This window comes from Cuculus canorus, unplaced genomic scaffold (genome assembly GCF_017976375.1).
Source record: "Cuculus canorus isolate bCucCan1 unplaced genomic scaffold, bCucCan1.pri subtelo1, whole genome shotgun sequence".
NCBI lineage: Eukaryota > Metazoa > Chordata > Aves > Cuculiformes > Cuculidae > Cuculus > Cuculus canorus.
This window is the reverse complement of record NW_026527860.1, coordinates 560,023-583,570: the sequence shown is the minus strand read 5'-3', so window position 1 is coordinate 583,570 and position 23,548 is coordinate 560,023. Positions and strand designations below refer to the sequence as shown.

Below are 23,548 nucleotides of genomic sequence, written 5' to 3'. Positions count from 1 at the left end.
GGGGTGTGCGTTGGGGGACGGGAAGATCGGGGGAGCCGCCTCACGGTCCATCAGGGAGCGATGCTGCGCCTGTGCTCTGACTGGAACAACCTTTCCCCACCTTGAGATGGGGGGGTGGTGTGCGTACCCTACCCTTGGGTGAGGAGAAGGGAACAGCGGCCCTCCCAAGGTTTCCAGGGTGGTGGACACCGTCTGGTTCTGTGAAGTGGGTTCAAGGGGTGCAGGGACACAGCGGTTTACTCTCCACATTGACGGGGCAATGCACTCACATGCATCAGAGAGAAACAGAAGTGGCGGAGCCGGCGGCGGTTAGCGCAGGCAGCAATCAAGAAGACGGGTGGACACCTCCGGAAAAGGGGATCGAGGTCGCCTGGAGTGCGGTAGACCTGCCGGCTGCTCCGGAACAGGGCCTAACGCCTGGAGATGGGTAGACGTGAGGACAGCTGCCGAAGGCGGCGAGACCTGGCGACTGCCTCCATTCTCTCTACAGCCGAGTACACCTGACAAACTCTTGGAGCCACATAGGCCTGGCAACTGCACCCCGATCCGAGTAGACCCGGCGACTGCCACTGTTCTCTCTGGAGCCGGGTAGACCTGACAACCTCCCTTGGAATTTGCGAGACCTGGGGCGTGCCCCTGGAGCCAGGTAGACATGGTGACCACCGCCATTGCTCCAGAGCAGTGGACCGACATCCTTTGGAACCAGGTAGACTTGACAACCACTGCTGGAGCTGGGTAGACCTGGCGACCGCCCCCAGAGCCAGATAGACCCTGCAACTGCTAAAGTCCAATCTGGGACCAGCAAGACCCGATGACCACCCCCGGAGCCGGGTAGACCTGGTGACCTCCCTTGGAGCTGGCGAGACTTGTCAACCAGCTCCAGAGACAAGTAGATCTGGTGACCATCACCCTCCACTTTGGAGCCGACGAGACCTGGGGACCGCTCCTGCACACAGGCAAGACCCGGTGACCTCCGCTGGAGCTGGGTAGACCTGGCAACCACCACCATCTGCCCTGGAACTAGCAAGACCTGATGACTGCCCCCGGAGCCAGGTGGAGCCGGTGACTGCCGCCAGAGCCAGCTAGACCTGGCGAGAGCCACCATCTGCTCCGGAGTCGGTGAGACCTGATGACCTCCTTTGGAGCGGGCGAGACCTGGTGACCGCCCCCGGTGCCGGATAGACCTGGCAACTGCCATCATCCGCTGTGGAGCCAGATAGACGTGGCAACCACCGTTGTCCACTCTGAAGCCGGGGGACCTTGCAGCCACCGCCGACTGCAACGGAGTTTTGTGGACCTGCTTGCCCAGCAGAGCCGAGGGGACACTTTGGCCGGGCCGAACCAGGAAGAGCTTCACCTCTGCAGGCAGCTGTGCCACAGCTCTGCACTCCACCTGCGCCCCACATTGCTAACACCCACCACCCGGGCAGTGGACTTTTTGCCTCCCCAGATGCCAGGACACGAAGCCCCGCTGGGCACTCCTCAGCTTTGGGGTTTGGTTTACGTGGTGCAGTGGTTGTTTTGGGGTGGGAGGGAGGGGAGGGAGGGAGGGTGTGGTCAGGGGATGGGGGAGACAGAGGCGTGGGTCAGGGGATGGGGTACACAGCAGTGTTATTGCCGTTGATTTGGGGTTTGGGTTTGCTGCAAATAACGTTCCAGTTCACTTGTAATTTTAAAAAATTATTATTTTACCTTTTTCTGTTCCCTTCAATAAAGTATCCTTATGAAAATAAGTAGAAACGTGGGGCAGGGGAGCCTGGGGTAGAGGAGTAAGGGGGGAGGAGGCGGTCGGCAGATTGGCACCCTGTGCAGGCGCTTTCTGGCAAGCGGATACCCCGCCAACATGCCACAAGGCCGGCGTTTGGTGCCAAAATTAAAGGTCCGGCGCTCACTGGCAGCAGTGGACAGCAGGGAACCAGCACAGAGGTGTGGCCGGGGAGGAGCTTGGCGTGTCTTTTTGGGGAAGATTTGGGGATTTTTCTTGGTTTGATTGTTTGTTTTATTTTTTGTTTCCCATCGCTTGGAGCTTGGTTTTGGTTTGGTTTTGGTTTGGTTTTTCAGCCGTCTCCGCAGCCCCACCCCACATTAGCCTTTCTTTGGTTTTCTGAGCCGCGGTTTGAGGGCCGGGAGTCAGCGCGTGCCGCGGGCAGAGACGGGGCAGGGCGAGCGGGTGAGAGCGAGCGGACACAGCTGCAGGGGGCCCCGCGGCCGCAGCAACTCGACTGACCGGGGTCGGAGAAGGCACTGCGGGTGGGACGACACACAGACACGCAGCCGGCTCGTTTCTTTCCCCATTGGCGGCAAAGCGGCCGGGATGGAGGCAGTGGGGGGAGGCGGATGGGGAGAAGAGGGACAGAAGGTGTCACAGCGAGCTCCGTGGCACTTGGGAAGCACCAGGGTTGGGGAGTTGGGGTGGTTTCACGCGTCTGTGGGCAGGCAGGTGCGTGTGTGGCGGCAGAGGGCACGGGGCGAGGGGTTCGGGCCGGTGTCTGTTGGGAGGGGGTGGCATCAGCCGAAGCTTGTGGAATGGAGCAGAAGATTGGTAAGGCCGCCTTCTGCGTTCCAGCCTGTGCTGCGGGCCACGTTGCTGAGTGAAGAGAGTCTGGGGTGGGGCAGTGGAACAGGACAGATGTGGGGTGGGTGTGGGTGCGGACATACAGATGTCCATAAGCGGCTTGAAAAGAGAGACTAATAAAGTAAAAGGGGGCGGGTGCTGAGCGGTGCGTGCGTGTGTGCCTGTGTTCCTTCCCGCAGCACTCTCGGGGGCAGGCTGGGGATGGATATTCTTCCCCTGCCCCTCTCCATGTGCCGTGGATCAAAGATGGAATCTTGCATGGAAGCAGGAGGAAAGGACGCAGGAGGGAAGGACAGTGGTGACGCAGGCAGGTAAGAAACGTGACAAATTGAGCATCAATTCCTCCACTGATAGTTCCCGCACTTCAAATTAATCGATAGTAGTCAGGCATGACGTGATTGCCAGTACCCCACTACTGATGCATTCCACTGTACTTGCGTATCGTCTGTCGGCAGCTGTGGGCTTTTGGGTTTTGAGTTTAATTTTTCCGAGGATGTGGGGAAAGGCTGTAGAGTGGTGGGTCGGGCAGGGCGCGTATTACTCGAGCATTGCTTTAGTAGTTGTACTGACATCATCCGCAATACTTGGGGGGTGGTGGTGGGGACATTGTGGTGTGAAACTTGCGCATGGGTTCAACGGATAGCGCTCGAGCGCCATCTTTAATCACTATTACTCGTGTCTGTATTCAGTTGTTAGTGCTGGTGACTCCATCATTTGATGACGCCACGGCACGCTACGATAAGGAATTAATAATTATTGATACGTGTGGCTACGGTCAATTGTTATCAACACTGCTAAAGGTAAGGCATTTTATTAGTGTTTGACGATGCTGAAATAAAAAAGCATTACTCCAAACCTTGATTCATTCACTCATTTATTGTTATGTTATTCATTTGTACACACACACAGAGGAGTGCTGTCTTACTCCAAACTGTTCTGTACGTCTGTCTGTCTGTGCACAGGCACAGGCACCCAGTCTCGTCCTGGGGACAGCAGGTCTACCCCGAGGATGGCCATAGGCCAAATCCCCCCATAGGTGGGGAAGAAACTGTCCACCAAATCCACACTGAGGGGAGGGGGGGCTGAGGGGAGGGGGGCTGCCAGGTCTACCCCATGGAAGGCCACAAGCAAGAGCAGCACCCTGCCCAGGACTGTGCGGCTGCCAGGTCTGCCCCGGGCAGGGAAATGGAATTACAAGCAAGACCCGGACCCTTTTGTCATGCGGCGAGGGGCCGTCTTGCTCCCAACCACCACTGCCGATCCCGCGATCAGCGGCAGAGAGAGGCATGGAAAAAGCCTTGATGGAGAAGGGGATCCGGGGGCACAGACAGTGGGAATCTCATTCATCCATTCATGTGCATCACTAATCAGATGACGAGACATTTGGCTATTTATGGAATGCATATTGCTATGTATCCCTTTTCCGCCTATTGCCAAGTCCAGAGTAACGACGTCATGTTTCGGTAATCATTACAAGATTCCATACTGTATAACCAACTGTCTAATTAACTGAATTATTTATTATCAACTTTGAAATACATGCCAATTACAACCGGAAAAATGCAAGTAAACTCATGCAACAGCAGATAAACCAGCGAAGATATGGATGATATCAGCAGAGGACAGTGTGGCCAATTTAGACGGTCTTAGCGAGGTTTTCTCTCTTTGGGAACAGGAGACTCCTGCTTCAGATAATACCTTGTAGTTACCAACATACCATTTTCCTCGCCCACCCAGAGGGAAGCCAACAAGTTTAATTAACGAAGCACCTGTTAGTTCTCTAATTTGTTCTTTTAAATGTTCGTATTTTCTAACTTTTTCAGCAGCTGCTTCTTTTAAAGTTGTAAGGGTGCTTTCATACCAAATTGTAACATCAAAGACAATTGCAGCCTCATCTCTAACTATAATCAGATGTGGTTTATATAATTCATTATTATCATTTCTTACATGTGGCTCAGTAACTACATTCCAATCTTTTTTCTTGGCTTCCTGGGTTAAGGTGTCACAAACTATATTATGCCTTTATATTCTTGCATCCTGCGCCCTTGGACAATACCCAATTATATGGGCACAGGACTGGGTCTTAGCTGGGCAGTGCCTACAAGATTTCACATGGGCTCCTGTCTCCCTCCAGACATGGATTCTCTTGTTAGGCAGACATTCACACGTAACTGTAGTGCAGTTATTTTCTCTGAGGAATGCCTCTGTATTTTATAATCCAGTCATTACTGATCTTACCATTCTCAAAGTAGCTAATTCCTATATCCTGAGATCCTAATTTGGTCCAGTTAGTATATTCCCTTTTTCTCTAGTGCCAAGGTAACGGAAAGATCATTTTTGGGGCGCATATTCCCCACTCTGAGACAGGATCACTTCCACTGCTCTATCTGATATTACCAGATTTCAGGTCCCAGATAGATGGAATCTTACCCTTGTCTCCTCCAGATGTAATCCATAATTTTTCATATTTCTTCTCAATACACTCTTGTTTGAGAAAGTCTCTTCCTATCGCATCTGAAGATTGTGCCAACAGTGCAATCTCCGAGCTCGTGTACTGGGAATCACTGCTGATAATCTAATAATGCCTAATCCGCCATCCCTGATTTTAGAATATAGGATGGCGTCACAGGTACTCGGGGGAAGACGGAGCCAACCCTTGACTGTAGATCTTATTTCCAAGTCAATGGGTTCAAGATATGTAGCATTTACATCTGCTTGGTCAGCAAGTAAATCAATCTGGGAACAGCATAACCCTTTCACGATGTCGACTTTCTGTGAGGGTTTTAAAGGAGCCTTTTCAACCCGATCTAACCATTCTAAAACATTCTTTTCCAACTCTGCTTTGATATCCCAAACCATGGATCAATTTTCAAACCCAGGTATTTCCCAGAGTCACCAGGATCAATCATTTTCAGGGGAAAGCCATTAATTTTCGTTGATGGTTTAAGAGTCTCTGGTGGGCTTGATATAAAAGCCGTGGCATTTCTCCCTCTGTCCTGAGGCCAATTAAAGAACAAAAGGCCTCCTAAATTTTAATATTTTCTTGCATCACCTCCCTGGACCTGCTGGTGACCCCATTTCTGATCCAAGCCAAGATGCCATTGGCCTTCTTGGCCCCCTGGGCACACTGCTGGCTCATGTTCAGTCACTGTCAACCAGCACCCCCAGGTCCTTCTCTTCCGTGCAGCTCTTGAGCCACTCTTCCCCCAGTCTGTAGCACTGCATAGGGTTGTTGTGCCCCAAGTGCAGGACCCGGCACTTGGCCTTGTTGAACCTCATGCCATTGGTCTCAGCCCAGCAGTCCAGCCTGTTCAGATCCCTTTGCAGAGCCTCCCTACCCTCCAGCAGATCCACACTTCCTCCCAGCTTAGTGTCATCCGCAAACTTGCTGAGGGTGCACTCAATGCCTTCATCCAAGTCATTGATAAAGACATTGAACAGAGCTGGACCCAGTACTGAGCCCTGAGGAACCCCACTTGTAACCGGCCTCCAGCTGGAGTTAACTCCATTGACCACCACTCTCTGGGCCATCCAACCAGTTTTCAACCCAGGAGAGTGTGCGCCTGTCCAGGCCAGAGGCTGACAGTTTCTGAAGCAGAATGCTGTGAGAAACTGTGTCAAACGCTTTACTGAAGTCCAAGAAGACTCCATCCACAGCCTTTCCCTCATCCAGTAGTCGAGTCACTTTCAAGATAGAAGGCAATCAGGTTAGTTTGGCAAGATCTGCCTTTTGTGAAGCCGTGTTGACTGGGCCTGATCACCCGGTTCTCTTGCATGTGCTTCATGATAGCACTCAAGATCACCTGTTCCATGACTTTCCCTGGCACTGAGGTGAGACTGACAGGCCTGTAGTTCCCCGGATCCTCTCTGCAACCCTTCTTGTAGATGGGCACAACATCAGCCGCCTCCAGTCCAGTGGAACTTCCCCAGTCAGACAGGACCTCTGGAAGATGATGGATAGGGGTTTGGAAAGGACATCCGCCAGCTCCTTCAATACTCTTGGGTGGATCCCATCCGGCCCCATAGACGTGTGGGCGTCTAGCTGGGCAAGCAAGTCTCTAACCGCCTCCTCTTGGACACGGGAGCCTCAATCTGCCCCTCTAACTCTTGGATTTGTAAACAGAAGGAACAACTTTCTTTGCTATTAAAGACTGAGGCGAAGAAGGCATTAAGTACCTCAGCCTTGTCCTTATCCCCTGTCACTGTTATTCCTTCTGCATCCACTAGAGACTGGATATTCTCCCTCGTCCTCCTTTTCCTGTTAATGTACTTGTAGAAAGACTTTTTGTTGTCTTTCACAGACTTAGCGAGTTTTAATTCTAGTTGGGCCTTGGCCCTCCTGATTTTTTCCCTGCACGATCTCACTTCGTCCCTGTAGTCCACCCAAGATGCCTGTCCTTTCCTCCAGAGCACATAGAGCTTCCTCTTCTTATTGACGCATCTTGAGATCTCCCTGCTCCACCAAGCTGGCTTTTCCCCCCGCCGGCTCCTTTTCCGGAACACAGGGATGGTTTGCTCTTGAGCTGATAGGATTTCATTTTTCAAGAGCGCCCAACCCTCGTGGGCTCCCTTGCCCTGAAGGACTGTTTCCCACGGGACTTTGCTAATCAACCTTCTGAACAGGCCAAAGTCTGCCCTCTGGAAGTTTAATGTGACTGTTTCGCTAACCCCCTTCTTAATCCCACCTAGAACTGAAAACCCTATCATCTCATGATCACTTAATCCCAGGCGTCCTCCAACCGTCAAATCCCCAACAAGACCTTCTCTATTCACAAACAGCAGGTCAAGGAAGGCACCCTCCCTTGTTGGTTCGCTAACCAGTTGTGCAAGGAAGTTGTCTTCGATGCACTCCAGGAACCTCCTAGACTGTTTCCTTTCTGCTGTATTGTACTCCCAGCAGACATCCGGAAAGTTAAAGTCTCCCACAAGGACAAGAGGCAAAGATTTAGAGACTGTCCCCAGCTGTTTATAGAAGAGTTCATCAGCTGCTTCTTCTTGGCTGGGTGGTCTGTAACAGACTCCTATCACAAAGTCCCCTTTCTTGTGGGCTCCTCTGATTTTAACCCATAGGCACTCGATCCCGTCCTCACCGTAATCCAGTTCGAGAGTTTCAAAGCACTCTTTGACATAGAGGGCTACCCCGCCTCCTTTCCTACCCTTCCTGTCCCGCCTGAAGAGTTTATACCCCCCCATAGCTGTACTCCAGTTATGTGAGTCAACCCACCACGTTTCTGTGATGGCAATGACATCATAGTCACCTTGCCCTACAACAGCTTCCAGCTCATCCTTCTTATTGCCCATGCTGCGTGCATTGGTGTAAATGCACTTCAGCTGGGCTGATGAACCTTCAGCCCTCGTAAAGGGAAGAGAGTTTATTCTCGATTGACTGGTCCTTGGAATAACTAATTCCACAGACCCAGTTTCACCCTTACTGTCCCCACTTGTACTCGCCCTCACTTGCCCTGTGGTGGTGTACTGGTGGTCCTCTCCAGTACACCATTTCTCAGTCGCCGGTGTCCCACTTCCAGGCTCATTCCCAACTAGCCTGGTCTCCTCCCCTCCCCCTTCACATCTAGTTTAAAACTCTCTTTAAGAGCCTAACTAGATTTTTAGAGATAACTTTAGTCCCCCTTGGAGACAAGTATGACCCATCCCTGGTAAGAAAACCTGGGGGTGGGTGGGTCACCCCATGATCAAAGAAGCCAAAGCCTCTCTCCTCACACCAGGCTCGGAGCCAGGCATTAATCATCTGTATGTTCCTGACCTCCCGTTCCATATTCCTTAGTGTTGGGATAGAACTAAACACCACTTGTGCTCCAGAGCCCTCCATCATCTTCCCTAAATCCCTGAAGTCTCTTTTGATGGCTTTCAGCTTTCTGCGCTGTAAGTCATCATTACCTATTTGAAATACTAACAGGGGACAGTAATCCGTTTCCTTCACCAAGGAAGGGAGTTTTCTATTGATATCCCTCACTGATGCCCGGCAAGCAGCAGAGCTCCCTGTGGAGCGGATCCGCTCTGCAGATGGGTCCCTCCACTCCTTTAAGAAGGGAATCCCCTAAGACGATCTCTCTCCTCTTTTTCTTGACAGAGGATGTTTTTAGGGCCCTCCAAGGATGTTGGAGCCTAGGGAATGTTTCCAGGCTGTGGGGACCATCTCCTTCTTCCTCTTCTTCTTCCTGGGGGATAGGTTCCACCTGCAGCGTTTCATATTGATTTCTGAGGGCTATCTGGGGGTTAGTTGTCCGGGTGGGGGGAGCAGGTTTGCTGCGCCAGACAGGAACCTGCTGCCATCCCCCATCTCTTGTTCCCCCTGCCTCACAAATTGTAGGATCGAGCTGCTCTGCCGCATTGGCTCCAGCAGCCTGCTGGGTTTGTGCGAGGGCACTGCTCCAAAGATCTCTGTCCCTCTCACATTCCCTGATAGTCCTTAATCTGTTCACCTCCTCCCTCAGCTCTGCCACCATGTGAAGGAGTTCTCCGACTCGCGCACAGCTCCCACAAGCGTAGCGGTACCAGAGGCACGGGCTGGTGTGGGAGGGGGGCACTGCCTACACCCCAGGGTCTGCGTGGCTGCATGGACCCACTGAGGCGCTGTCTGGGTGGCAACATCCATCCTGTTCGCTGCTGCTCCCTTAGCAGTTTTAATCTTCTGCCTGGTAGCCACCATGGTCCGCTGCCCCGTCTGATCCACCACCAGCCTCTCCCTGAGCCCTTACTGCTCGCCCTGACCGCTCCAACTGCCGCTCAAACTGCCCAGATCTGCCTGCCCAGGGCCTGGGGGTCAGGCCTTGGCCTTTCTGCTTCACCAAGCAAACCCAGGCTTCTCTCAGCATCACAGCTGCCTGCACAGTGCCTTTGCCTGCCTGCAATCATGGCCTCCAATTCTCGGCTCTAACGAGTCCCTGGGGAATCTTTCTCACTAACCATCCTCACTGAGACCAATTAATACTTCAAGGAACTCTGAGTTCTGCTTTTCACTTCTTGAGAGCTTTCTTCAATCTCCTCTCAGAAGATGAGGTTCAAGGACTCATCAGCAAATCCACCCTGGGTCTCATTAAAATACAGAAAACCTTAACGAGCTCTTTGTCTTCCTGGAGATTTCTCCAGGTCTTCAAGCCTTGTACATCTCCTTGGAGTCATTTCCCAGTGTGGTTAAAGAGGAAGATTTCAAAGTGCACCTAAGAAATACATGTTTTTATTTAAGTTCATTTTACCATTCTTTTCAGACTCATAGAATGGTTTGGGTTGGAAGGGACCTTAAAGCCCATCCAGTTCCAACCCCCTTTGCCATGGGCAGGGACACCTGCACTGGACCAGACTGTTCAAGGCCCAATACAACCTGGCCTTGAACACTTCCAGGCAGGGGGCACCCACAGCTTCCCTGGGAAACCTGGGCCACTGCCTCACCAACTACTTTGTAAACAATTTCATCCTAATGTTTAATCTAAATCTTTCTCTCTCCAGTTTAAAGCCATTCCCCCTTGTCCTATCACTCCATGTCCTTGGAAAAAGTTCCTCCCCAGCTTTCTTGGTGACCACCTTCAGCTACTGGAAGGCCACTATAAAGTCTTCCCGAAGCCTTCTCTTCTCCAGGTTGAGGAATTTCCCGGAGAAATTCACATTACTTTGTAAAATCTCTATTGAAAGAGCACAGAATTGGTGAAGGTCTCTTGTGAGTGAGGACAAGCAAGCACCAGGGTGCCCAGGTCCATCTCCTCAGACACTCCTCAGCTGGCCAGGTCTCTGCCCATGATGCTCCATGGAAGTGTTTTTGACTTGTGGGCTGAGCTGAAAATAGTTTAATAACTGAAAGAAAAAAGATAAAGACTTACATAATCCAAAACGATTGTAAATGCCATCACTTCCCACCTCCCTCAAGCAGACTGAAACCCTACCAGTCTACCATCACCCATCACCTCGAACAATAAAAATCTCTGTTTCTTCTGTCAGAGATTTTTTTCGCTGAGAGTGACTTCTATGTTATGGGATCTCCCTCTGGTCAGTCGGGGTCAGCTCTCCTGGCTGTGTCCCCCTGACAGCTTCCTGCCCACCCCCAGCCACTCACTGGGAGGGAGCAGAATGAGTAACTCCTGACACTGTGCAAAGGAGACAATCACTGCCCTCACTCTTCTGGCACCGGGACAATGCATGAAACCCAAACAGTCTCCCATTTCAGAATGACAGTGCAGGAACTGGAGAGGATGTGGCAGATGTCTGCAGGATGGAGTTAGGGGCCCACAGCATGAGGTGTGAGGGCACACTTTGGCCTCCTGGGGGAGGCTCGGGGCAACCTGCTAAGTGGGTTTCTACATCTTCTGCTCCTAGAAAAACTTAGGGAATAAGAGAGCTCACGTGACCTCTAGTCCAAAGCCCAGCTGCAAGCAGGACCAGCCCTTTGCTCAGACTACGCTGCTCAGTCCATGTCAGCAGCCACAGATAGTGTTTAGACATCAACAAGGCACAGAGGCCACAATCAAATGAAAGGATTTTGGCACTTGACCGGCCCCATAAACACGTCTATTGGTTGGCCACACCTTCTATGATACCTGGGAACGTCCACCTTCTTGTCCAGACCAGTGGGATCCTTCTGCCAGATTGTTGGCCCATCTCCAGCCCATGGGGTGCTTTAGAGAAAGGTTGTCAAAGAATCAGGTAATAGAGGATCTGGGTCATAGAAAGGTCATAGATGAGTAAGGTCACATAAAGCTTGGGTAATAGAAGGGTCAGAGAGCGGTCAGGTGAAAGAATGTTCAGGCCGCATATGGGGGTGGTCACTGAATGGTCCCAGAAATGTGAGGTCATAAAAGAGTTAGGTCATAGTAGAGCAAGGTCACAGGAAGGTCAGAAAAGAGTCATATGAGAGTGGGGTCATAGAAGGGTCGGGTCATAGAAGATCTGGGTCATTCCAGGGTAATGGAAGAGTTGGGTCATGGAAGAGTCTGGTAATGGATATGTAGGTGTCACAGAAGAGTCATGGAAGACTTGGGTAACTGAAGGGTCGCATCACAGAGGTACTGAAATAGACTCAAGGTATGGAATTGTTATAGGAGAGTTGGCTGATAGAAGGGCAGGGTCAAAGGTGTCCTCTCATAGAAGAATAATAGAAAAATGAGGTCATTGAAGAGTAGTGTCATAGAAAATTGGTCAGAGCAAGGTCAGAGACGTGTTGCATTGTACAAGAGTCACAGAAAGGTGATAGAATGCTCAGGTCATAGAAGTGTTGGATCAGAGAAGAGCTGGGTCATAGTACTGTTAGATCATAGAATCATAGAATCATAGAATCACTAGGTTGGAAGGGACCCGCCGGGTCATTGAGTCCACCCATTCCTAACACTCCCTAAACCATGACCCTCAGCATCTCGTCTACCTGTCCCTTAAACATCTCCAGGGCAGGTGATTCAACCGCCTCGCTGGGCAGCGTGTTCCAGTGCCCAATGTCCCTTTCCATGAAAAATTTTTTCTTTATGTGAAGCCTGAGCCTCCCCTGGTGGAGCTTCAGGCCATTCCCTCTTGTCCTGTCCCCTGTCACTTGGGAGAAGAGGCCAGATCCCTCCTCTCCACAAACTCCTTTCAGGTAGTTGTAGAGAGTAATAAGGTCTCCCCTCAGCCTCCTCTTCTCCAGGCTAAACAACCCCAGGTCCCTCAGTAGCTCCTCGTAAGACTTGTTCTCCAGCCCCCTCACCAGCTTTGTTGCTCTTCTCTGGACACTCTCCAGAGCCTCAACATCCTTCTTGTGGTGAGGGGCCCAGAAATGAACACAGTATTCGAGGTGTGGTCTCACCAGTGCCGAGTACAGAGGGAGAATAACCTCCCTGGACCTGCTGGTCACACCGTTTCTGATACAAGCCAAGATGCCATTGGCCTTCTTGGCCACCTGGGCACACTGCTGGCTCATGTTCAGTCGGCTGTCAACCAACACCCCCTGTTTCTTCTCCATGCAGCTTTCTAGCCACACTTCCCCCAGTGTGTAGCACTGCATGGGGTTGTTGTGCCCCAAGTGCAGGACCCGGCATTTGGCCTTGTTGAACCTCATGCCATTGGTCTCAGCCCAGCAGTCCAGCCTGTTCAGATCCCTCTGCAGAGCCTCCCTACCCTCCAGCAGATCCACACTTCCACTCAGCTTAGTGTCATCTGCAAACTTGCTGAGGGTGCACTCAATGCCTTCATCCAGGTCATTGATAAAGACATTGAACAGGGCTGGACCCAGTACCGAGCCCTGAGGAACCCCACTTGTAACTGGCCTCCAGCTGGAGTTAACTCCATTGACCACCACTCTCTGGGCCCGGCCATCCAACCAGTTTTCAACCCAGGAGAGTGTGCGCCTGTCCAGGCCAGAGGCTGACAGTTTCTGAAGCAGAATGCTGTGAGAAACTGTGTCAAAGGCTTTCCTGAAGTCCAAGAAGACTACAGCCACAGCCTTTCCCTCATCCAGTAGTCGAGTCACTTTGTCATAGAAGGCGATCAGGTCAGTTTGGCAAGATCTGCCTTTCGTGAAGCCGTGTTGACTGGGCCTGATCACCCGGTTCTCTTGCATGTGCTTCATGATAGCACTCAAGATCACCTGTTCCATGACTTTCCCTGGCACTGAGGTCAGACTGACAGGCCTGGAGTTCCCCGGATCCTCCCTGCAACCCTTCTTGTAGATGGGCACAACATCAGCCAGCCTCCAGTCCAGTGGAACTTCCCCAGTCAGCCAGGACCTCTGGAAGATGATGGAAGGGGTTTGGAAAGGACATCCGCCAGCTCCTTCAATACTCTTGGGTGGATCCCATATGGCCCCATAAACTTGTGGGTGTCTCGGTGGGCAAGCAAGTCTCTAACCACCTCCTCTTGGATCATGGGAGCCTCATTCTGCTCCTCTAACTCCTGGGTTTGTACACAGGGGGAACAACTTTCCCTTACTATTAAAGACTGAGGCGAAGAAGGCACTAAGTACCTCAGCCTTATCCTCATCTCTTGTCATTGCTGTTCCTTCTGCGTCCAAGAGGGACTGAATATTCTCCCTAATTCTGCTTTTCTTGTTGATGTATTTGTAGAAAGATTTTCTATTCTCTTTCACAGGCTTAGCCAGTTTGATATCCAGTTGGGCCTCAGCCCTCCTGATTTTTTCCCTGCACGATCTCACTTCCTCCCTGTAGTCCACCCAAGACGCCTATCCCTTCTTCCAAAGCTCATAGACATTCCTCTTCTTTTTCACGTCTCTCAAGATCTCTTAGTGAATAAGAGAGCTCAGGTGACCTCTAGTCCAAAGCCCAGCTCCAAGCAGGGCCTTGTCTGAGGTCAGCCCAGGCTGCTCAGTCCATGTCAGCATCCACAGAGAGAGTTTAGACATCAACCAGGCACCGAAGTCACGATTACAAGAAAGGCTTTCGACAATTACCAGCTCCATGAACACATCTATCATCCAGCCAGGCCTTCTGTCATACCTGAGGAGGTCCACCTTCTTGTCCAGACCGCTTGGATCCTTTTGCCAGAGTCCAGCCTATGGGGTGCTTTAGAGAAAGGTTGTAGAAGAGCCATATTATAGAGGAATTGTGTCATAGAAAGGTCACAGATGAATCAGGTCATATGAAGCTTGGGTTATTGAAGGGTCAGAGAGCAGTCAGGTCAAAGTTTGGTCTGCATATGGGGGTGATCACTGAATGGTCCCAGAAGTGTGACATCATAGAAGAGTCATAGAAGTGTTAGGTCATTCTAGAGTAAGGTCACAGAAAGTTCAGAGAAGAGTCATATGAGAGTGGAGTCATAGAAGGGTCAGATCATAGAGGAGCTGGGTCATTCCAGGGTAATGGAAGGTTTGGGTCATGGAAGGGTCTGGTCACAGATGTGTAGGTGTCACAGAAGTCATAGAAGAGTTGGGTAATTGAAGAGTCACATCACAGCGGGACTGAAGAAGACTCAGGATACAGAATTGTACCCTGTAGGATAGAAGAGTTGGCTGACAGAAGGGCAGGGTCAAAAGTGTCCTGTCATAGAAGAGTAACAGAAAAATGAGGTCATTGAAAAGTAGTGTCAGAGAAAGTGTGTCATAACAAGGTCATAGCATGTTGAGTCATACAAGGGTATAGAAAGGTGATTGTATGGTCAGTTCATTGAAGTTTTGGATCAGAGAAGTGCTGGGTCATAGTATTGTTAGGGGATAGAAATGCCAGGTAACAGAATGGTTACAGAAGAGAGCAGTCACAAAAGAACAGAGTCATAGAAGAACAGGGGCATAGAAGAGTTGGGTCATAGAAAAAGAGTAGAGTCATAGAGGACCCGTGTCAAAGAAGGGTGATAGAAAAGTTGGATTATAGAAGAGTAGGCTCACAGAGAGCTGGGAGGGGCTGGGCTGAGTTGGAATGTGCCCGGGACAGGACACCACCAATGGTGGCTGAGCTGTGTGACCATGCAGGGAGAGGACACGCTGCAGTGGGTGTGAGGGGCAGAGCCCAGCCCTGCAGGTGCAGGAGAGAGGAGGTCGGTCGGTGCCCTCAGTGGCAGGGACAGACTGGGAAGGTGCCCCAGGGCACTGGTCTCTCCCATCCCCAGTTCCAGCACTGGTCACTCCCAACAGCTGATGGGTGAGCTTTGCTCTCTGTCCATCTTCTCCCTCCTGCTGGACTCGGTGCCAGGTGAACAACAGCCCTGCCCGGCCTCTCTTCCTGCCCAGAGCTTGCAGAGCCCAGAGCAGGGCTGTGTGCAGAGCCCAGCATGGGACACGGCTGGGGACTGGCTGGGACCTCATCGCACTCTGCAACTGCCTCAAGGGGGGCAGTGGAGGGGAAGGGGCTGATCTGCTCTCTCTGGTGAACAGCAGTGGGACACGAGGAAATGGAATGAGGCTGTATCAGGGGAAATTCCAATGGGACATCAGGAAAAGGTTCTTCATGGGGAGGGTGCTCGGTCACTGGAACAGGCTCCCCAGGATGTGGTCATGGCACCAAGCTTGACAGAGTTCGAGGAGCATCTTGACAATGATCTTAGTCATACGATTTCATTTGACACAGTTGTGTGAAGGTCAGAGAGTTGGACTCAGTGATCCTTGTAAGTCCCTTCCAACCCAAGATATTCTAGGAGCCTGTGATCTTAAAGCTCAAAAAATAGTCTCCACCTACTACCCATTCCCATGACATTTCTTCTTCCTGACAGTCAGTCTCCACCTTCCAAATTTCACTTTGTGACTCTTTACTCTCCCCTAACATCATGCTAGCTCTCCAGATCTTTCCACATGTGGTTTATATTGGTGTATTCCCTACCTGCACTTGCTTCTCTCTGCACTTGGGGCTTGATTGTCAACACCTTTCTTGTCCTTCAAGGGCCTGGAATTGGCTGCAGGATGTGTGCTACCCACATCCCAGCATCAGGGGTAGCCTGAATTATAATTGTCCCCATCCTCGTTCCTGCTTTTCCTGAAGATGGGTGTGACATCTGCCTTTTCCAAGGACCCCTGAAAAACTGCTCTGATTGCTCTGGCACCTTTGAGAGTACATTCAAGGGTCACAGGCAAGGGTGATGCAGCAGACAGGAACACTCACATTGAGCCTGTGCAAGGTATGTGAGATGAATCTCCCTGGGCCGGTGGGGTTTGTTCCTGGAGGCACATACAGAAATGCCAGGGTTCTGTCAGGAGTCCATGTCTGAGCTGGCCTCGTGGACTCTCATTCACCCAAAGATGTTCACCAGGCTTTTCCCTTTTTACACACAAAGGCAAGAGTCACAGGGTTTCTCTGGACTCCCAGAGACTCAGATGCACTCAGACCTGTGGTGTATCCCACCACTCTGTACTTGTCTGAGATGCCTCATGTCATGAGGAATGGAGACAGGGACCTCAGTTCAAGAAAGCACATCCCAGTCCTGCATTAAGGCACTTACTCTTAAGTGGATGTTGACTTTACTCTTGGGATGTTGACCTCAACACGATGTGACCTTGAGAAACTTTCTGTCCCTCAAACCTTAATCACACCCACACTGTTTATCTTTACACTGGTGTTTTCATCAGTGGCTCAGGTTCTTGGACATGCCCTTGAGGGAAACCTTGAAAGAAGCCCTAAGCCTTCAGGCTCTGCCCTGAGGAGATCCCTTTGCTCTATGGAAAGGCTGTTGTGGAGGCAGCTCTGTCCCACAAGTGCCCACTGCCTGTCCCTGCCTGCGGGCACAGCACTGCCACGCAGCACCGCTGTGACCAAGCTCAGAGCCCTCAGGCCTTCCAGCAAGGCAAGGGATGAGGAGGAGAGTGTGGAAGTGGAGAGTCTGTAGCTTCAGAAGGAGGGTTTTGGGTTCTACAAGTGGTGCTTTGAAACAGAAACTGAGGCTTTGAGCCCTGACATCAGGATTTGTGCCCTGAAACGATGCTTTGGTAGCAAACAGGAAGGCTTTGCACCCTGAAAATGGGACTTCAGAGGCTCAAGATGAGGATTTTGAACCCTCACAGTTGTGGACTTGATTTTAAAATGAGGCTTAGTCCCCTGGAAAAAGGCTTTGGGAGCTAAAAATGGGGGTTCTGGAGCAAGAAGTGGGGTTCAAGCCCCAAAACGGGTCTAGGGGCACTGGCAGGAGGTGCTGGGATGGCACCCCACTGCAGGGCTTCTGGCCCCTCAGTCACACAAGCTGAAAAAGCCTCTGGGCTCCCCCAGCCCCAGCCCAGCTTTTTGCACAGAACATCTCAAAGTGTCAAATCTGCTCGGTTTGAACCCTCAGGGGTGGAGAATCCCCCACTGCCCCTGAGCCTCTGCCAGGGCTTCACCGTGCTCACACAAAGGCATTTTCCTGCGTATCCAGCCAAGAAGGCTTCCATACCTCTGCACAAGAAGGTGGACATTCCCAGGTGTCACAGGAGCCATGTCCGATTGATAGCTGTGTTCATGGAGCCGGTCAAATGCCAAAATCCTTTCCTTTAATTGTGGCCTCGGTGCCTTGTTGATGTCTAAACTCTCTGTGGATGCTGACATGGACTGAGCAGTCTGGTTCTGACCTCAGAGCTGGCCCTGCTTGGAGCTGGGCTTCGGATGAGAGGTCACCTGAGCTCTCTTATTCCCTAAATTCTTCTAGGAGCAGAAGATGTAGAGACTCACTTAGCAGGTTGCCCTGAGCCTCCCCAGGAGGCCAAAATGTTCCCTCGCACCTCATGCTGTGGGCCCATAACTCCATCCTGGCAGATGTCCTCCAGATCCTCTACAGTTTCAGTTTCCTTTTGAAATGGAAGACTCTTTGGGTCCTGTGGCATTGTCCCGGTGCCAGAAGAGTGAGGGCAGTGATTGTCTCCTCTGCACAGCACCAGGAGTTGCTCACTCTGCTCCCTCCAAGGGAGTGCCTGGGGATGGGCAAGAAGTTGTCAGAGGGACACAGCCAGGAGAGCTGACCCCGACTGACCAGAGGGAGATCCCATAACATAGATGTCACGCTCAGTGATAAAAGAGTTTGGCAGGTGAAGAAACAAGTGGAGATTTTATCATCCAAGATACAAAGTGGTGGTAGACTGGTGGGGTGTCAGTGTGCTTTAGGGAGGTGACAACTGATGGCATTTGCATTAGTAGTGGTCTTGGATTGTGTTGGTTTTTATCTTTTATTTTTCAGCTATTGAACTCTTTGTAGCTCAGCCCACAAGTCAAAAACACTTCCATGGAGCATCATGGGCAGAGACCTGTCTGGCTGAGGAATGTCCTGAGGAGAGGGACCTGGGCAACAGGACGCTTGCTTGTCCTCACTCACAAGAGACCTCCGCCAATCTCAAGCCCTTTCAAAAGAGATTTTCCAAAGAAATATTGAAATTCTCTCGGAACTTTCTCAACCTGGAGAAGAGAAGGGTCCAGGGAGACTGTAGACCAGCCCTCCAGTACCTGAAGGGGGTCACAAAGAACAGTCAGAAGAGACTCTTTCCAAGGACATGGAGTGATGGGACAGGGTGGAATGGCTTTAAGTTTGAGAGGGGAAGATTTAGATTAGACATTAGGAAGAAATTGTTCACAAAGAAGTTGATGAGGCAGTGTTCCAGGTTGTCCAAGGAAGCTGTGGATGCCCCCTCCATGGAGGTGTTCAAGGTCGGGTTGGATGGGGCCTTGAGGAGCCTGGTCCAGTGGAAGGTGTCCCTGCCTATGGCAGGGTTCGGAACTGGATGGGCTTTAAGGTCCCTTCCATTCTATGAGCCATTGAAATGTAAACTTTAACTAAAATTCATTTTTCTAAGATTCCCTTTGAAATCTTCCTCTTTAACCATACTGGGAAATGACTCCAAGGAGATGTACAAGGCTTGAAGACCTGGAGAAATCTCCAGGAAGACAAAGAGCTCGTTAAGGCTTTCTGTATTTTAATGAGACCCAGGGTGGATTTGCTGATGAGTCCTTGAACATCAGCCGCTGAGAGGAGGTTCAAGAAAGCTCTCAAGAAGTCAAAAGCAGAACTCAGAATTTCTTGAAGTCTTAATTGGTCTCAGTGAGGGTGGTTAGTGACAAAGCCTCCCCAGGGACTCGTTAGAGCCGAGAATTGGAGGCCATGATTGCAGTAAGGCAAAGGCACTGTGCAGGCAGCTGTGATGCTGAGAGAAGCCTGGGTTTGCTTGGTGAAGCAGAAAGGCCAAGGCCTGACCCCCAGGCCCTGGGCAGGCAGATCTGGCTTTGACTGCAATGACGCTGGTGTCAAGAATATTCTTACACATCTGAGATAAATTGACAGCAGTTATTCCATGTCATTCCAAACACAAACCTGTAGAGTTACGGGAAATGCCAAGGCTCTCACAGAGCTCCATGAGATTACAAGAAGTTTGAGAATTTAGTTGATTTTTAGACAGGTTTAGTCAGAGGTCGGTCATAGAAGGGTCAGGTCATAGATGAGGCCTTGAAGAGTGAAGTCATAAAAGAGCCAGAGAAGAATGAGGTCATGAAGGGTCATAGAAGAGTTGGGCCGTGGTGTTATAAAAGAGTCAGACCATAGAAATGTCTGGTAACAGCCATGTCTGGTTATAGAAAGGTTGGTTCTAGAAGGGTTTTGAATATTAGGATCAGAGAACAGTTGGAATTTTCCATATAAGTTGGAATTTTCCATATAAAGTTGGAACTTTATATGGAAAGTCATATAAAATTTAGAGAAGTGTTGGGTGATAGAGGTCTTGGTTCACAGAAGGCTCAGGTGTTTGAAGAGCTGGGTCATAGAGGAGTCATAGAAGAGTGGGGTGATAGAAGAGCTGAGTCATAGAAGAGTTAGTTTTGGAAGGTACATAGAAGTGTTGGGTCATAGGAGGCTGATATTCTGAGTTGCGACACAGAAAGGTCATGTCACAGTATGAGGTCATAGACAGTTCGAGTCATAGCAGAGTCACGTCATAGAAGTATCGGGTCATGGAAGACACAGCTCATATAAGAGTCAGGTCAGAGAAGACTCACAGAAAAGTGAGATTATTGAGGGTCAGGTCATAGAAGGGTCATTTAATGGCAGGGTTGGTTAATAGAATATTTAGGTCCTGGCAGAGTCGAGTCCCAGAAGAGTCGGGTCATAGTAGATTCTGCTCATAGATGTTTTTGATCATCTAAGTGTTGCAGCATTGATGATTCATGTCAGAGAAGTCTTGGGTCACAGAAAGTTGCATAATAGAAGACTCAGACAAGAGTCAGGTCATAGAAGGGTTGGGTCATAGAAGGCTGGAGTCATAGAATGGCCTGGACATAGAAGGGGTGTGTCAGAGAAGGTTCAGGTCATAGAGGAGTAACAGAGTTCAGTCACATAAAGGTCATTGGGTCATAGAACAGTTGGGTCATAACTTATGCTGGTCATAGAGGAGTCAGGTCACAGAAGTCAGATCACAGAAAGTCATGAAAGAGTCAGAGAAGAATTGGGTCATAGAAGACTCTTTTTTAAGAAGTGTCGGGTCATAGAAAAATAAAGATCGTAGATGATTTGAGTAACGGAGAATTCATAGAAGAGTTAGGTGATGGCTGAGACCAATGGCATGAGGTTCAACAAGGCCAAATGTCGGGTCCTGCACTTGGGGCACAACAACCCTATGCAGTGCTATAGACTGGGGAAGAGTGGCTGGAGAGCTGCACGGAGGAGAAGGACCTGGGGGTAATGGTTGACAGCTGACTGAACATGAGCCAGCAGTGTGCCCAGGTGGCCAAGGAGGCCAATGGCATCTTGGCTTGGATCAGAAACGGTGTGACCAGCAGGTCCAGGGAGGTTATTCTCCCTCTGTACTCAGCACTGGTGAGACCGCACTTTGAGTACTGTGTTCAGTTCTGGGCCCCTCACCACAAGAAGGATGTTGAGGCTCTGGAGCGTGTCCAGAGAAGAGCAACGAATCCGGTGAGGGGACTGGAGAACAAGTCTTACGAGGAGCGTCTGAGAGAGCTGGGGTTGTTTAGCCTGGAGAAGAGGAGGCTGAGGGGAGACCTCTCTACAACTACCTGAAAGGAGGTTGTGGAGAGGAGGGAGCTGGCCTCTTCTCTCAAGTGACTGAGGACAGGACAAGGGGGAATGGCCTGAAGCTCCGCCAGGGGAGGTTCAGGCTGGATATCAGAAAAAAATTCTTCATGGAAAGAGTTATCGGGCACTGGAAGAGGCTGCCCAGGGAGGGGATCAAGTCACCTTCCCTGGAAGTGTTTAAGGAACGGGTGGATGAAGTGCTGAGGGACATGGTTTAAGGGAGTGTTAGGAATGGTTGGACTTGATGAACCAGTGGGTCCTTTCCAAGCTGGTGATTCTATGATTCTATGATCCAACACAGCAGCTGAGCTCTTGGTTCCAGAATTACAACTACTCCTTCACATTTCCTATGCCATCGCTTCTTTGGTGATTTTGCCCCATGGCTGCAGCTTCCCTACAGTGCACGAGTGCTGATGCACAACTCGTCACCCCTGGGGAGTGTGGACCAGCCCAAGGCTTTGTCTTTCTAGGAACACCCAGGGAGGACAGAGAGGTATCAGTAAAGAAAGGAAGATGCTCAGGGGAGAGCAAGGTGCAGTGACAGGGTGGATGTCTACAGCCGACAGGCAGAGGTGTGGGACATCATTGCCTGCAGTGGAGATGGTCAAGGGTTCCAACAAGGCTCAAAAGCCCCAACAGAACCAAAGTCTTCTTTTCCTTGTCTATGGCTGTTGTCTCTGACACTGATGCCAAAGAGGAAACACCTCATCCTTACAGTCCCAGGGTCTCATGGCCTCCTCATTCCCACCCAGGAGCCTGGGAGGTGTTTTTCCACAGTCCTGCCTTTGGCATTGCCCATCCCTACATCCCACTGCCCAGGAAGAGCCCTGAGGAATGAGTGAGGAACAGGATCTCCCTTTAAGGCTCTAGGGTTCAAGGCTTTGCCACTTGGTTAAGAGGGTCATGGCTTGGCCTTTCAATTCATGAAACACATCCAGGTTGACTCAGCATCAGAGCCACCATTACCTTTGTTTTCCCAACCTTTCATCACTGCCTCCACTTTTCTGCTCTAACGGGGCCCTGGAGATGCTTTCTCAGCAGTGCCCTCCGTGGGACCCATTAACACTACAAGAAACTTTGGAGCTTGAATTTGAGTTTTACTTCTTGAGAAGTTTGTTCAACTTCCTCTAAGAGGATGAGGTTCATGGACTCAGCATCAAACCCACCAGAGGGATCGTTAAATGCCCTGGGCTGCTCCTCTGCTGCTGAGCTGGGCTGGGCTCTTGGCACTGAGGGAGCTCATGCTCTGCCCAAGAACTCCACAAAGCCCAGCAGGGAGAAGGGAACTTCCATGGTTTCTGAGATGAGCAAGGCAGAGAGAGCTTAAAGATGGTCAGGAGTGGGAGGATGATTGAGAGCTGACTGGAGGAGCAACCTCTGCAGTCCTAGACACGGTGAGTCTGGGTGCAGGGCAATGCAGCTGTGGATCCTGGTGGCATCTCCTAAGCTTGCAGAGCCCTCAGCTCATGGGATCTGCGAGGAGGGGGCTCTTGTGAGGCACTTTGGAAGGGCTGTGAAGCCAGGGGTGCCCTGGGCTGTCATTCAGAACAAGTTCCTGGCACTCCAGGCTCAGGGTGGTGGGAACGGGGACTCTGCCACCTGCCAGGGTCAGTGCTCAGCCTGCCCGGGGAGCTGCCCATGGACCTGTGGGAGAAGCTGTGGGGGAAGGAGTGACCCCCAGCAGGGCAGAACAGGGTCCTTCTGCTGTTGAGAGGGTGCTGTGTGTGTCAGGGCTTCTCAAAGATCCAGGTGCAAAGGGTGCTTTTGAAGAATGGCATCAAGGCAGCATTCACCTGGAAGGGATGGAGTCTGTGCTTTCAGGTTTCCACTCCTGCTTGGCTGGGGGGCAGTGGGAGGTGGGAATTTATTTCTCCCTTCTTGAAAGACACTGGGACTCCAGTTCCCGTTAGGATTTTTCTGATCTGCTCCTCAGCCCCTGCACACCCAGAGGTGCCCCTGAGCAGTGCCCCACTGCCAGGAGGGCTCTGCAGGGCAGAGCTGAGCACACAGTGGGTGGGGTGGGCTCTGTGAGCACAGACAGGGAGGAGATCCTGGGACAGAGAAACAGCTCTCAGCAGGGACAAGCTCCAGGCAGAAGAGGAGTGGGCAGGGATGGAGAAGGATCTGCTCCCATTAGCACCATGGGAAGGGGGATTCAGGCTCCTGCCTGCCATCCCCTGCAGAGCAGGCACCTGCCATGGAGCAAACCCAGGCTCTCCTCTCCTGCCTCTTCTCTTCAGGCCGGGTGGTCAGTCACCTTCCCAGCAGCCTCACCCCTTCAAAGGAGAAATTACCACCCCACCCTAACTGTCTGTCTCTGTGCTGGCTCCATCGGCAGCAGCGCTGTGCATGTCTCCCTCTTTCCTCTCCTGCTTTGCTTCAGGTTCTTATCACTGGACCTTCTGGGATGGGGTTTGGGTTAATGTGCAGTTCATGGAGCCGTCCTGTGGGTTCTGCCATGCAGGGAGTAAAGGGTCCAATCCCTCTCCTAACTGACAGGTTCAGGGCAATGCAAACGAGCAGATTCTCCTTTCAGGACACCCCAAATTTAGGACATTTGACTCGTTCCCTGGTGAA

General features: G+C 51.1%; 1 protein-coding gene across 1 annotated transcript in view; it reads right to left on the bottom strand.

Moving 5' to 3' along the window:
• Positions 1-484: 484 nt before the first annotated feature.
• LOC104055006 (uncharacterized) overlaps positions 485-23,548 on the bottom strand; it is a 28,309-nt gene continuing 5,245 nt past the window's right edge. The window contains 1 exon segment of the mRNA XM_054055880.1: positions 485-1,393. Within this exon segment, the coding sequence (XP_053911855.1) occupies positions 485-1,393 (909 nt within the window).